Below are 16514 nucleotides of genomic sequence, written 5' to 3'. Positions count from 1 at the left end.
ATTTATAAAAAATTTCTTCATGAAATGGTTTGTTTTTACCTCATTATTTTCATGCTTACCCAAAGGATTTAACCGAATCCGTTTCATCGGACACATTACGATCAATAAAGTCCACAAGTAGTGGAAACTCGTATCCAGACACACCAGCTAAGGTAACCCCAAAGCTTGAGATATTTTTTAGTGTTCTGCAATTTCAATTTCCTTTTTTTTTCACTGCTTTCTTTTTCTCTGAGCTGCAGACTGTGGTATTTGCTTTTTGGTGCTTTGGTGAAAGAAGAAAACCCCAACATGTTGACAGCTGGGATATCTCTTTTTCTTTTAAGTTCTGTTGTTCGATGCTCTGTTATCTCTTGCTAGAAAACATATTCACACACAGAAAAATAATTCTTTGGTTTTCAAATTTGTGTTTGAAATTCTTGTTTCTATTTGACACATTTTCCCCAACAAAATGAATTTCAAATGTCAGCTCAATACTTTTTGTTATGAAATTATGTGCTATTAATCCATTCTAATAGATTTCAATTTGGAAAGGGAAAGGGTATTAAAACACATCTATTTTCTATTCTTCAAGATCCTGCTCTTGATGAATATGAAAAAAGTTTGTCTTAGTTATTGTGTGAATATATTTTCATATTTTTTAAAGTTTAAATGCAGTTTTGCAGTGCTGAAGTCTTTTTATCAAAGCTCAATTTTCTCTAACTGCATTGGTGTTCGCAATATTCTATTTTTTTAAAATTCTTTACATTCCCTCAATCATTTTTTTAATCTATTCGAGAATAAAGTCTGAGCTTTAATTATTTTTGCCATTGTATGATTTCTGTTTGCAAATTTTCAGTTTTGTTTTCAATTATTTTTTCCCTTTTAAATTACTTTACATTGTTCTGTTTATTAGTTTCTTATATTAATTAGGGAAATGCATTTTAGTTTTGATTATTTATTAATTTTTAATGCAAAATTTCATTTGCATTTGTTCTTCTTTTCCTTTTCATTTTTTACATTTTTGAAAATATAGTTTCATATTCATCGCTTTGGAAAAAATCTGTGCTTTAGTTTTTTTTTTTTTTCGTTATACAAATTTTTCAAATTTTCAAATTTCCCTTTCACTGTTGTCTTTTGTTGTCTTTAACTTTTGAAAATACTTTTTTTAATCATCTCTTTGAAAAGCCTGATTTTTTTTTTCATTTGGATTATTTTCTGTTTTAACCTGCTTTGTACAAGGTTGTTAAAGGTCAAGTCCACCCCAGGAAAATGCTGGCTTGAATAAATAGAGAAAAATCAAACTAACATAGTGTTGAAAATTTCATCAAAATCGGATGTAAAATAAGAAAGTTATGACATTTTAAAATTTTGCTTATTTTTCACAAAACAGTGATATGCACAACTAGGTGAGTCAGCTGATGATGTCCATCACTCACTATTTCTTTTGTTTTTTATTGTTTGAATTATACAATATTTCATTTTTTATCTATATGACAATAAGGACCAACTTGACTGAACCATATAGTCTTAAACAATGCTAATTATACATGTTCAGGGAGGAATAAATCGTTGTATCACATGACAATGAGGAGAAAATTAGAATATTTCATATTTCATATAATAAAATACAAAAGAAATAGTGAGCGGATGACGTCATCAGTCTCCTCATTTGCATACCAGCCAGGATGTGCAAATAACTGTTTCGTGAAATTAAGCGAAACTTTAAAATGTCATAACTTTCTTATTTTACATCCGATTTTGATGAAATTTTCAGTGTTATGCTTGTTTGATTTTTCTCTTTTTATTCAAATCAACTTTTTGTTGGGGTGGACTTGTCTTTTAATTTGAGTTAATGTCTCTTTTTTGGTTAAAATTTTGTATGTGAAATTTTCATCGCTCTTTCCTTTCATTTTCATCATGTATATGTGTCAGTATATTCACTGTTATCCAAAAATAAATTAATAAATATATATTTTCAGGGGGGGGGGTAGGCTTTCAAGAGGCTGGAATAATGGTGCAATTTTTTGCCCTTCTTTTTCCTTTGACAAGTTTTGAAAATCTTTATTTTTTTGGGGGGGCACCTCATTTAATTCAGGGGGACACCTTGCCCCGGGGACCTCGATACGTCTTCGGGCTGCCGCAGTAAGGGGACACCATACAATAACCCAATTAAAGTGTTATAAAAAGGAAGGCTACATAATCACGGGTGTAACCAATCTTCTTGGACAATTGTACACATTTGGTTTCATGTGAATAGGTAACTACAAAGTCTTAACATATCCAAGGAATACCAAATAAATATTTTGAGGCTTCTTTATTAAAGTTTAACTTTCATTTTCAGGTATTGTTTATCCATTTGCATTTCATCTTTGTGAACATGTTGTATTTGTGATTGCTTGTTCAGTCACCCCTGTTTAAATTGAATATAAATGTAGGCTAGTTCATTGTTCCTTGTATACTTTCTTTTCTCTTTGTTTTCTTTTTTCAATTCATGGTCTCACTCTGTTATTTATTGAGTCGTATATGGAGATGGCAATAAGGCTTGGTGTGGGTTTATGAAGGGTGATCATGATTTCTATTAACACATTGGTTAAAATTACCAATTTTTTGACGAAAAAAGATGTCATCATAAGAAAGACATTTGAAGAAATTGTTTGTTGGTAGGTATATATTCTTGGGTGAAAAAAAATCACCTTTAAAAACCTTCCCAATTCATATAGCAACTAATTTATTCTCTTAAAATATATATGGTGAATATAAATGATCTTGTGGCCCATTGCATAAAAGTTGCTTTTACAGTAACTTTGTCATCCAATGGTATATTCTGTGGCTACAATGCTCAATGACCAATCAAAACCAAGGATTCCATTGTAAGTATATTTGGATGGCAAAGCAGGTTCCATTCCATTTGCTCCAGCGACAATTTTTTTTGCACTTGAAAATTTGCACGTTAAGCCAAACCTAAGACCTAACCTTCAAAACTAAATAAACCCTAATCCTTATCTTAATACATTATTTTGAAAAAAATCTAATACAATCCTAACTCTAACCCTATGCTCTCTGAGACATTAAGGCCGTAACAAATGTTGCAGGAGCAGATGTGGTGTCACCGCCGAAGTCACCATCATAGTACTTAAATGCAACATGGCCTAGCTCAGAGCTAGAAGGACACAATTTATGTGTAAAAGCATGTGGGCTTAGGGGCCCATTGCTGAAAGAGCTACAAAATCAACTCTTTGTGCACCAGGCACCTTAACAAGTTTAGTTAAGTTGCATCTTTCAGTGATTTTTTAATGCAGAATTTCACGCCAGTATTTCTGCATGGGTCATTAGAGTTGAAAAGATGCTGAGGCAGATTCTCTGCTGAAAGACACAGGCTCGTATTCTCAACTCGGGTTTAATTTAAACTCTGGTTTAAAGTTGTGGTATAACTATGGAGAGCCAATTTGAGACATAACTCTTTTTAACAGCAGAGGTTTGATGTATCCGCTCATTTAACTCCCAAGTCATTCTTAACTGTCCTGGGGGCCGTTTCATAAAGCCAGGTGAACTGGTGAACCTTTCTTACGCGCTAAACCATCGCCAATGAAATACCATTTACCGCAAGAAAGGATCACCAGTCGTTCTTACAGTCGCTCTTAACTTACGAACAGCTTTATGAAACACCCACCAGGAAGGAAAACTAAAGATAGATGTCTTCACCACTACAGGATTAGGAAAGATCACAGTAAACATAAGTACACCATGCTAACAAAATTGTGACATTTTTAGCATCCCATAATTTAAGCACAGAGTTAGACCATGGCCTAAGTTAAACCCGAGTTCAGAATACAAGCCACAGACTTTTTTGAAGGTGCCTATAATTGCCTTTTTTGGCCACATACAGACTATACATGTGTGTTATCTAAGGTAGATGGTAAATTAGGGTCACATCAATTTCATGTTCTACTGCACAGGAAGAATATGACTGAACGTGGTTTTACTAATACATTAAAGTCCTGCATGTTCATTTTGTGTCATTGCACAGGGCAGAGAAAGAGAGAGGGATATAGAGATAGGGGGGGGGGGGAGATTGTTGTAAAATTATAAGGCCTACACTGAATTGTGTTCTATCTGATCATCCTTCAAAATATTGTCTTGTGTTGTTTGCTACTTTTTTATCTTAAAAAATATCCATGGTCAATTGCAAGTAAATTTTACCCTGTGACTACAGAGATATAGTAAATTGGATCCATCCTAACTACACTTGAAATGAGTAATCTACATTATGTTTGATGACTGTCAGATAGGAGGTGAAATATTCTTAAGCCAGTGTTTCACCAAAACCTAATTCTCCTGAATAAATTCGGACCCGTTCTGCCTGAATATGGCCTGATTTGGATTAATTCGAACCTATTCGTGTCTGTTTCGGGGAGCTCCCGGAATCTGAGACGAATAGGTCCGGGATAGGTCCTGAATCGGAGCATAATCGCCAAGAACTAACTGACCAGAATCCAACTGAATTCCATTCGAATACATCCTGAATGTGGCCCGAATGATATTTGTCATGGCCACATTCGGGAGTATTCGGCTGGTTTTGAACATTATAAAATGCACGAGCCGAATCCCCCACGGATGTTCCCGAATCCTCCAGAATAAAGGGGGGGCACATTTTTCTGAGGAAAAATTTGACGCGAAAAAAAATAAAGAAAAGGTTTTTAACCAATAATTAATGATATTTCGTCCCCAAAAAAATTTGACAAGCCCCCCCCCCAAAAAAAAAAGGTCTTCACTTTCAAAGGGGGAGAGCACATTTCTGTTGTAATGGCATCTTAAAATTACAAATTTTAACTTTGCTTCTCAAAGGGGGGGGGGGAGGGGCACGGGCTGGCTGTGCCCCCCCCCCCCCCCCCCCGGATCCGCCAGTGGTCACAGCCATGTCTTACTGTCCTTGTTACACATCCCTTTAGCACAAGCAATCGCTTGCAAACTGCAGCTATGGCAACTGCACTATCACCAAACTTCAATAATGCATGTTTGAATATTTCCTCCTTGGAAAACAGTCTGAATACCACTGCTATGTTTAATGTGATGTAATTTTAATCATTCTTCCTAGTTTTGTGTTATATATTATGATATTGATGAATTGTTTGAATTATAGATTTGTGTCAGTAGGTAAGTATTAAGAAAAAAAAAACACATTACCAAATTGAAAATTTCAAAGTAAAATGTAGAAACATATTGCACATATGAATAAAACTGTTAATCAAACCTTGGCAGTGGTATTTAGTTCGTGTTTAATGCCAACTTGACAAAGATGTTGTCTATATTGAATCTATGCAATTACTCATATTTATACATATATAATTTATGGGAATATTATTTAAATTGATATATCAATATACACCTGTTGTAAATCATGCTTTGAAAATTCCAGAGGGGATATATACACTAAAAAGGGGATCCTTTCCATTATTTCAACTTTTATCTATGAATGTTTACTTATCATGAAACCTTACACAAATATAATATATATATTGACAATGATATGATTTCTTTTCCTTTCTACCAGTCTTCTGACCACACCGTTGGCTTCAGTAATTCACCGTTTTGCCATGGCTACGCTGAATGATCATATTGCTTTTAACTCTATAACAGACGATGATTTATTTGATTTGTTCAGGTCCTCTCTTAGTCCAAGCAGCACAACTCCATCAAATTCTCTAGGTACTTATGATGATTCTATAGCTGATCAAATCAATTCATCGGCCGTAGAGTTGCTACTTAATCTTGGTCAACACGATCCAGCAAATAACCATTTTAGTAAATATATTACTGTTTCTCAATTTGACAACATTACCATGAACTTTAATTGTGACACACTCTCTCTTCTTCATCTTAATATAAGAAGCCTGAATAAACACTTTGATGAACTACAGTTGCTTTTAAATAATCCCTCTCCTAAACCATTATCTGTTATAGGTTTAACAGAGACTTGGCTTTCACAGGACTCCAACCTTCCATTTTCTATTGATAATTATAACCTTGTTACTAAAAACCGACAGGGGAGATTGGGTGGAGGCGTCGCGTTGTATATTCTTCACAAATTCCGTTATTTTGTCCACGAAACAATTTCAATTAGTAATGATATCATGGAATCTCTTTTTCTAGAAATTGAAGTTTCAGGCGGTAAGAATGTTATTGTAGGTGTTGTTTACCGCCCTCCAAGCTCTAATGGTAACGATTTTATTGCTCGTTTATCGGACATACTTCGGAATAATATGTTTAAAAATAAAGATTGTTTTATTATGGGAGATTTTAATATAAATATTCTTAAATGTGCCTCTAATAATATTGCACATGAGTTTATAGAAACATTTTTGTCTGCCTCTTTCTTGCCACTCGTTACCAAACCCACTCGTGTTGCAAATTTATCTAGTACTTTAATTGATAATATTTTTTCCAATGTTGTTCCTCATCCTGATTCATACATTATTCTTTCAGATACAACTGATCATTACCCGATAATGACTTCCTACAAATTATCGCAACCCAATAATATTCACGGCCCCCGCCCTCTACGACGTATAGTTAACGCACGGAATTTATCCAGATTGAATGATAGTTTAGAAAATGTGGACTGGTCTTGTGTTCTTGATTCAACTGATGTTAACTCTTCATATGATAATTTTATTACTTTACTTAATAGGCACATGGATACCTTTCTTCCAAAGCAAAGTAAGAACAACAACAATGATTACAAGAAAACTCCTAGACTTCCTTGGATATCAAAATCTTTACTTCGTTCAATAAATCGAAAAAATAGCCTATATTATAAATACAAATCAAAACCTAATGAACAAAATAGAGATAAATATACATCTTACAAAAACACATTGACGAGAATAATTCGCTTAGAAAAGAAAACATATTTTACTAATAAACTAGAATTACATAAACATGATATGCAAAACACTTGGAAAATTCTTAAACAAGCCATGAACATAGCGGATAACAAAATTGACATTACAAAAATATCATCAAATGATATGGTTATTCAAGATTTTGGTAATATAGCAAATGCTTTTAATACTCATTTTTCTTCCATAGGTACAAATTTGGCCAACAATATACCGCCCTCTCGCGGGCATTTCTCTGATTTTCTTGGTCCCTCCAACCCAAGCTCGATCTTTTTAAATCCAACGCATATTCATGAAGTCATGGACATTGTTTCTAACTTAGGCAACAAGAAAAGCTCTGGATATGACGATATTAATAATATTATAGTAAAATCAATTATTCCATTCATTGTTGTTCCCCTAGTTCATATTTTTAATTTATCTTTAATTAACGGGCAAGTTCCTGATTCTATGAAAATCGCTAAAGTTATCCCATTGTATAAAAAGGGGGACAGGCTGAGTGTTAATAATTATCGTCCAATCTCTTTACTACCGTGTTTTTCAAAAATTTTAGAAAAAATCATATATGTTCGAACTTTCACTTTCTTAAAAGATCATGATATATTCTCAAATTTTCAATTCGGCTTTAGAGAAAAACACAGTACCGTTCATGCTCTGCTGTCATTCATTGAAAAGGTAGCTCATGCCTTAGATAAATCTTCTCATATGGTTGGTATATTCCTGGACTTCTCCAAGGCCTTTGATACAATCAACCACGAAATATTACTTAGCAAACTTTTTCATTATGGTATACGTGGCAAGGCCTTGGAGTGGTTCAGGAATTACCTTTCCAATCGAAAACAATTTGTTTCGTTGAATGACCATTCTTCCAACTTATGTGACATTACTTGCGGTGTGCCACAAGGAAGCCTCTTGGGACCTCTTCTTTTCATATTATATATTAACGATTTTTGCAGATCATCTGAAATTTTGTCTTTCATAATCTTTGCTGATGACACCAATTTATTTATTTCTGATAAAGACCCACACACTCTTGTTCAAACAATCAATCAAGAACTATCTAAAATACTCGAATGGATTAGAAGTAACAAACTTTCTCTTAATATTGAAAAAACAAAATACATGTTGTACAGTAACACCTTAAATTCATTACCCAACAGTATTAAGTTTGATAATTTTCAATTGGAATGTGTATCGAATATTAAATTTTTAGGTGTCACTGTAGATAATAAACTTTCTTGGAAGTGTCATATTGACAATATTTGCAAAACAATTTCTCGTAATATTGGTGTCATGAATAAATTAAGAATGTTCCTCCCGTCGACTTCCTTACTCACACTCTACTCTTCTTTAGTATTACCATATCTTCACTACGGTCTTCTTATATGGGGAAACACACATCAAACTTTACTTAACAGGATTTTATTGCTGCAAAAGAAAGCACTTCGGATTATTTTTTCTTCTCACGCACGTTCCCACACTGATCCTATTTTTTTCGAAAACAAAATTTTGAAGATCACTGATCTTTACCTACTCCAGCTTGGCCAATTTATGTACCAATACAATAACAATATGCTTCCTTTTATTTTTCATGACATGTTCCTAAAAAACAGCTCCTCACACAATTACCCTACAAGACGTCGCAATGACCTTCATTTGCCTATGCTCAGAACGCTGTTCGCCCAAAATACATTTATATATAGTGGCCCAAAATTTTGGAATTCTCTTCACCCTGATATCCAGCTTTCCCCTTCTCTTAATTCATTTAAAAGAAAATTAAAATTCATTTTGTTGCAGTCTTACAAAACCCCACATTGATTCCTTTACCTCTATAATTTATTTATTTATTTATTGTTTACCTGTTTACAGGTTACCCTCGGTGATTGTGTTAGATTGACTACACTTCTCTCTTTCTCTCCCTCTCTCCTCTCTCTTTGCCTTTCTCTTCATTTCTCCCTTCTTCGGATTTTCGCAGTTTGTGCAGCAATGTTTGTTTATTTTTACTCTGTTTTGTGTGTCTTATCTTTTGTTGTTGTTGTTTTGCTTTGTTGTGTCTCCGTGTCTTTTTTTGTTGTCTCTGCTCACTTTAATATTTATTTCATTTATTATAATTATTTTTTTCATATCTTTATAAGTATTTATTCATATCTTTATTTCATCTTTTTTGTATTGCTGCTTTTTTCGGTCCATATAGATCTAAGTGTTATACGTTATACTTTTTTTCTTTTTGAGTGGTCCACCCTCTACAAGCTTGCTTTTTAGTGGGCCACTCCATTTTTCCAACATATCTCATGTATCTTGCATAATATTATTATCAAATTGGAAATATTATCTTCTGTATCAAGTGTATATTTTATATATTTGGTTTATTTGAATATTTATGTCATCTATATTGTCTGATGTTATGTTTTATATATTGTTATTATTGCATTGTAAAATTTGTTGGAAAAATGAATAAATAAATGAATGAATGAATGAATGAATGTCTGTGTTTCTATCATTCATAGAAATGAAGCTATTTTAAATATAGAATATTAACCTCACGGTAACAAACATTATGGCAACAGTTTGTATTCTTCATTATTTCTAGTTTATACTATTCTTAGGTGGAATCATAAATTTATATTACCCAAGATGACTAGGCATTCCATTGGTCTCATTTATAAAAAAAAATTGTATTTTTTTATTTGACTGTAAATGAACTGAGGTGTATATAAGATCTCTAATATTTCCTGTGTATGTGATATGTGTGTAAATAATGTAGCCCTGAAAATTTTGATTTTCTGGTCACAGATATCTTGAAAATGCATGAATTTGACCCCCCCCCTCTCTTCCTGGGTATTATCAAATCCATATGGACAAATCTAAATTCAATACACATCATAGATCAAAATCTCTATATCATATACCAATGTCTTTAAAGCAAGTATGTACTGCATTTTCATAACCCCCGGATATGTACTTATTCTGCCCAGTATCTTTCTTCCTTACAGCTTGAACCTCTAGAAAGGCAATGGATGATGGAGTCTGCCAAGGGCAACGTTCCCGCTCTCATGGGGCTACTGGACCAAGAACCGGGGCTAGCAACAAAAAAGGTTTGTTCATTCCGGAAAAAATCATACTGCCTCTGATGTATCTTTGATTTTATATAAACGAGGTGGCTAAGCAAGACAATTTGTTGCTAAAAGTGAAGGAAAATTTAAGTATTTACCTTTAAAAATTGTTCATTCTAGAAAAATAAGACTGATTCAGATGCTTCATGAATTTTTCTATAGAGTGCTACAACAAACACAGAGAGAAAGAAGAATGAGTTGTGTGAGTGAATCCTAAGGAGTAGATGGGTTATGGTATGGACCTGTCAATGTTTGTGAATTTTACTGTATGTCTGAACTGAAAACTCTGAACTTTTCTACATTTTTGTTGCTTTATGACCACTCGCAGTGGACCAGGTATTGACTAGGCATGGATTGAATGAAAGGAGCAGCACCAAATTCCATCCTCAATTTTTTTGCAATCTTCAGTAGTCCACCGCTTTAGCAAGTTATCCAGATCTAGATGACAAAAGCTTACAATTCTGAAATGTTGCAAATTGTTGGCTCTCCTGCTCGAGTGAAAGGAGATGTAATCTTTACGGCTAAATTGCCATAATTTTACATTCCATGAATGAAATTTTTGTCAAAGTTGAAGCAGTATCTAGGCCAGAATATGCTAAATATGTGTTATATCCCTCTTTGAAAGTGATATTTTCTCTGATCCCCAAATATTTGACTTGGGCATAGACCTGTATATTGGATACTGTTTATATTATTGTTTCTCCCTTTTGGGCTGAATTATTGAAAAGTTCCTAGTAAAGATAGTGTTGGTGATGCTGCAGTCACATTTCCCCTGCAGCATCCACACTGCTTGTCCAAAACTGCCCTTTTTAACGGATTTCTGTACAAACCACATACAGATGGTAAAAAAAAAAAAAAAAAACCTAGCTGTTTTGTACTCGTAAGGCCATCATCGTAGACGAAGTGTGACTGCGCCGTAACTGTATTACTGGCTACAAATCTTATCCTTATTCTGCAAGAAAAGTCAGAGAAGTATTGAAAGTGCTATTTAAATTGTCAGGGTTTCCATATAAACAGAAGTGTTTTAAGATGTAGACATGTGATTCTAACTTCAGTTTCACCATTCAACTGGTGACCTGTTGTGTGCAATGAGATACCCACAATTTTTTCTGTTTTTTGCTGATTGATAGCAGATTTTTGATAACCCTAATCAAATTTTTAACAAGTACTAAACTTAACATTCAGATATTTGTGTTAACAAAGAAAAACTTTAGCCTTGAAAGTTGATAGATCATATGCTGCAGCTAATAGGAATTAAAAAGAATTGAGAATATGATTTAGCAACCAAGAACATGTTACATTGCATGGAAAGTTGGGCAGAACTTAGCTTTATGAAACACAACCTTGCGCATGGAAATCATTTTAAGACTGAATCCAAAGTCACATAAAATGACACTGAGAGACAGTTATCTCTATCATAGGTAATCTTGATCTATAAGTTCAACTTTACTATGACAAAAATATCTCTGTAGTAATCTTAATTTGCCTGCATCAAACAACTTTGGTGAGTATTAGCTACAAGTAAGTCGTTACTATTACTCTCACTAATTACTTGTAAGGGGATCAGACTTTATTCTTCTTTTGATCAATAAATTCTACTCCACAATATTGACAGCTTGGTGTCTGTGGATTAGTTACCCTGCCCCTTCCATAAGCACCTTTATACATAGTAGATTAACACTACTCAACGCCTAGACTGAATGTCAAGTAGGTTGTCATGTAGCAGTCTCTGCTTCCTTTTGTCCCTTTGTGTCATTGTCTCATTGTATTTTATAATCCTAGATGTCTGTCTAAGCACCCTTGACAGTTTTTTTTTTTTTATTTTTTTTTCTCCCCACAAACTGACAGCCCAACTATGCGTGTCTATATTTAGAAAGGAAAAAGAACATGACACCATTGTTCCAATATAGTGTGCCTCAGAAAAAAAAAGAAAACTGGGATTCTCATCTAGTTTCACCACAGACAAATAATTTATGATATTTCATATGTATCTTCATGAAATCAATTCAAACTTTATCTACCTGAAATAATATGGAAGTTCATGAAAAGATAAGAAAGAATCATTCAGAATTACAATTCCAGGACCAAGTTTTCAAACAACAAATGGGTCCAGCTTTGTTTAGGATACAACAAAGTTGCAATCTCCTTGCATGAATAATTACTAAAAATTAGGTCTGAAATCTAAGTGGATATCGTATTCTCCCACTCAGTTTCATATTTGATATCAATTCAAAACACATTTGAGGTTTGTGGTATCTATATGTGTTTCCCTTTTTTTTCTGGGATGCACATTTAACTATTGGTTAGTTTTCAGTCTTATCCATCTTTGATTGTCACTATCACTTAAATTGTTTTATTTTCATTTATACTCTCTATCCTCCATTTTCCTTCATGGACAATTTTCTTTTCTCCCCCTTCCACTTTTTCCTTCACTTATTTACATCTTCTCAATATACCAAACCTCCTATGTACTTAAGTTAGATTCACAATGTGGTCCCATGATGTCTACACATACATGTAGGGTTTCACTAAAGGGTGTTAATGACAACTTCAGAGTTTTCTCCTATTTACATTGTTATGGATGTACTTTTGTTTTCATTGTAAAACCGACCCCTACCCCACTGCCTTGTTCCGTTGGTGCCTGATTTAACGTTCTTATCAAATTTTCATTAAGGCATATTCTTAATGAGAGATGGTAGGGTCTTGACTCATGGAAAATTCCTTTATCCATGTTGTTGCAGATGGGCTTGTGTCTTCACTGCCAAATGTCACCCACTTCACTTCCTGGATCCATTGGTGCCAGATTTTATGTTCTTTTTTCTAATGACCACCACTACCATTCTTGATGGGAAAAAAGGACTCTTCTTTAATTCATAGAAAGTTTTTTTTTATCTCAAGTAGTTTAATACAAGGGTGTTCATTCCCAAGATTAAAGCCATCTTTGCTCCACATTGTTATGGATATGCTTGTGCCTAACTGTCTAGGGCCACCCACTTCATCACTTGGCTCCCTAGGTGCCAGAGTTGATGTTCTTTATTCTTCTAAATGTCATTATGATTTCATCTTAAGGAGAGCATGTCTCTTCTTTGATCTAATGGCAAGTTCCTTTATCTTTGGCGGTTGTGGCAAAGACCTTGTCTTGAATGGCATTGTTGCGTAGTGTTTGTAAACATTGATTTAAGTTGGGACTGGGCCAAGTACAGTGATGAGGTTTAATCCATACATCGAGATGAATAGTGGCTCATCATTAGTGTCTTTATATTAACTGGTCGCATTGAAGAGCAGTGACATTGAGGGAAGTATCTTAAAAGGCAGCTGCTCTTTGGTAGCCAGTTACCAGCCATGCACCAAACCCCCGTTGGTGCCACACGTTCTTGGGGTATTGTTGATGTACTTGAGTTTCATTAAAGACACTGGGTATTCTCCATGTCAGTAATTCCCTTTTACTTTGTCAGTAGTGAAGGTTTATGCCTCTTAAAACCTGTTCCTCAGACATGAGTATTTATAGTTTGTAAACACTGCATGAAATTACCCAAATAGTGCCAGGAAACTGTTGGTCATTTTGTTGTATAATCTGAAGCCATCAACAATAGAGGGGGTGGATATATATTTTTGTCAAGTACAAAGAAATTAAAAAAAATCTTCTTATTTTACTGTAATATTATGTAAATATATCTTTGCCTTAGTGTTTAACCCTCAACTTTGGAAGCTCATTGATGTAAAGGTACACATATTAATTTTTCTTGGGTGTCTTATTCATCCTGAAAGGACCATCCTAACTGACTATTTCAACTAGTATGTTCTTGCTGTGTTCAGGAGAATGATGTTCTTGCTGTCTTCAGGAGAATGAAATGAATCTAAAAGCACAATAAAGTAAGTCTTTATCATATGGCATGGACACCGAGTAAAGTATACATATACCCTCCGACATTCAAATGACTACAAGTAGTAAGTGAATGTCTAGTGATTCCTTTAATAATCGCTGCTCGTGGAACCACTTTTTTATTGGAACTAGTGTTCGGTGGTGAACCCCAGCAAATGACAGGAGATACCAAAACCTTGGACCCATATCGGCTGTAGATTTTAAGGACATAACGGCAAAGAATAATGCCCATTGTCTCTTGTGAGAACAAGTGTGAGTCGCCGTGGTAATAGTGATTTCTTACAAATCGATGTTCGATTCATTTAGCTTCCTGCAGTCGATTGGAACTTTGATCTCATTAATTATTCACCCATCATTGTGAGAAAATTGACCATATCATGTTGATTATTCATGGTGTTAATGCCCAGAGTTCCTGCCCGCCAGGTTGTTACATCTCTGCATCAATTACTTACCATTCATCATCATTCAGAAGTGCCCCCCAAAATAGGGCAATGTGCTACTGGTCCTGTACTCCCTGAATTATTAATCAAGAGATCAAAAATCTATACCGGGCTGTGCCATTGTTCTGAAAGTTCCAGATGACAAGATACCCCTCTTTGGTAGAACTAGCTCAACAGACTGACAACACATGCTAAGATTGATTAGGGTGGATGTAAGGGGGGTATAGTGCAATTGTTCTCCTGTCTCTGGATAAAATTTGGATCAATACAGGAACAATAGGTACCCCTTGGATTAGGATTAATTTATCATTGAAGTGACCAGACCCCTTTGATACCAGTTCATTTTAAAGATGTCTTTCAGATCAGAAAGATCCAGGGATGAGGCCAGACATCTTTCTTGCCTTGCTCTCTTTTTTTAGAGGTCTCTTCTTTTAAATTGATCGATTACACATTTTAAAAGTTATACTGAAAATGAATAATTTTCATGTTTTTGTGACTTAGTATTTCTACTTCCTTCTTTGGCTGGTTTTGTACCATTTAATCATTTTCTAGTCTAGAATTAACTGAGCTTCAGACAATCTTTTCTTTTGCTATGAAAAGTTATAGATTAGCATTGGTGATAAGAAGTGAAGTGTTCGGGGGAATGCTAACCGATCACAGTTTCAAACTGTACCATCTTTATCTGCCATGTGGCTTATCTACGGGGGGGGGGGGGGGGGGGGGGTACTTAGTATTAATGTATGATACATATTGTATGTGCTGCAGTCGAGACCCCCATTTTCAGCTTAAATTTCCGTTCCAAAGCCATAGAAATTCCTATTTTTCCCCTTTATGGAGACTCCAATTTTATGATTTCTCATTCCAGTGCCCGCTCATACTCAGCGCAGCACATTGGCAAATTGCCATTGATGCATTCAACGGATAGCCAAAGCTCTGCACAGCGATTCGGAGACCGCTGATTGGTTCATCGCACAGAAACGTCATGACCAATTTCATGCATATTCATGCAAAGCTCCGAAACACAGAATTCTTGCCTTTCCAGAGCATTGCATTTTTAGCAATCATTGATCCTAGAGCAGTTTTGGAGACCCCCATTTTAGAACCAAAGTTTAGTTCCAGAGCCCCCTGTTTTTCTTTTTGGTGCGGCACATAGGTATCATGTTATAATTTGAGTCCCCCCCCCCCCCCCCCCGCTCTTATCGATTGTGATTTGGATATGTGATACGGGCAGGTGCTCTTTATTCTGAGGTCTTGTAAAACAGTATAGCCTCCAAACAGGTGACAAGACCTCATCAATACCTGACTGGAGTAGAAGTTGGCATTGAGGGGGTAGTAACCGCACAATACTTTGGCTTTGTCTTACTAGATTACAGTTTGGTCCGTCTCCATGGGGGTTGTCCAAAGCAAGGGGGCAATCTTGGCACCCATTCTTAAATCGGTCTCCCCACAAACCCCCTCCCTTTGCTGCTGTGGCCTTCTGGAAGGATGCATGACTGGCTTTCAAGCTTGGGTCTATAAATGGAACTGTCCTTAGAAGGTTAAATTCATCATGTCTTTGTCTTAGTCTTTTGTTGCCGGTCATAAGCGTGGTGGGGTCTCTGTATTAAAGGTTAAATAGACAAAGGGTTTGAATGGTGGCAATGAATAGGATGAAGTATGTGGTGATATAATGGCATTTAAAGGCATCAATGTATCTCATCATGCTGCAAATCACCTCCCATGTCAATGGGAAATCTGAAATGCATGCATTTTTTATCTGCAAAATGCTTGTCAGTTATTGAAAGTCAGATTTTAGGATATAAGTTTTCACTCAAAAAGAGCCAATGATGATTCGTCATTTAATTTAATTATTTTCTTGTGAAGATGGCATTTTATGAAAAAGTTCTGATAGCTTAATTAGTTTTGTCTGCTAGGATCACTGCACCACCTTCCCTCAGTCAGTGGCTGAAAAGGCTTTGATTAGATACACCATAGGAGTAGAAATCCCAAGTATTTGTACGTCTTCGACTTCTCCGATGGTGGATCTACTGTAGATGGGCCAAGAAAGAAAGAGAGGGGGGGGGGGATAGATTGATACAAAATAAGAGCCATTTTTGCCTCAAACAGAAAAAAGATTATGTTGAGATGTAATAGATGCTTTCATGTTCAAATTTACAAGACATACCGGTACTCATTTTTTTACAAAGTCCTCATATGTGCC

At 35.1% G+C, this 16514-nt stretch overlaps 1 protein-coding gene across 1 annotated transcript in view; it reads left to right on the top strand.

Annotated features, from left to right (window-relative positions):
- Positions 1-11903, top strand: part of LOC129277405 (uncharacterized) — a 46252-nt gene extending 34349 nt beyond the window's left edge. The window contains exon 7 of the mRNA XM_064095698.1: positions 9872-11903. Within this exon, the coding sequence (XP_063951768.1) occupies positions 9872-10009 (138 nt within the window). The 3' untranslated portion in view covers positions 10010-11903. The remainder of the gene's footprint in view (positions 1-9871) is intronic.
- The last annotated feature ends 4611 nt before the right edge of the window (positions 11904-16514 follow it).

The sequence above is a fragment of the Lytechinus pictus genome, chromosome 2 (genome assembly GCF_037042905.1).
Source record: "Lytechinus pictus isolate F3 Inbred chromosome 2, Lp3.0, whole genome shotgun sequence".
In the NCBI taxonomy this organism is placed as follows: Eukaryota; Metazoa; Echinodermata; class Echinoidea; order Temnopleuroida; family Toxopneustidae; genus Lytechinus; species Lytechinus pictus.
Note: the sequence above shows the minus strand (reverse complement) of the source record. Positions and strands in the feature narration are given on the sequence as shown.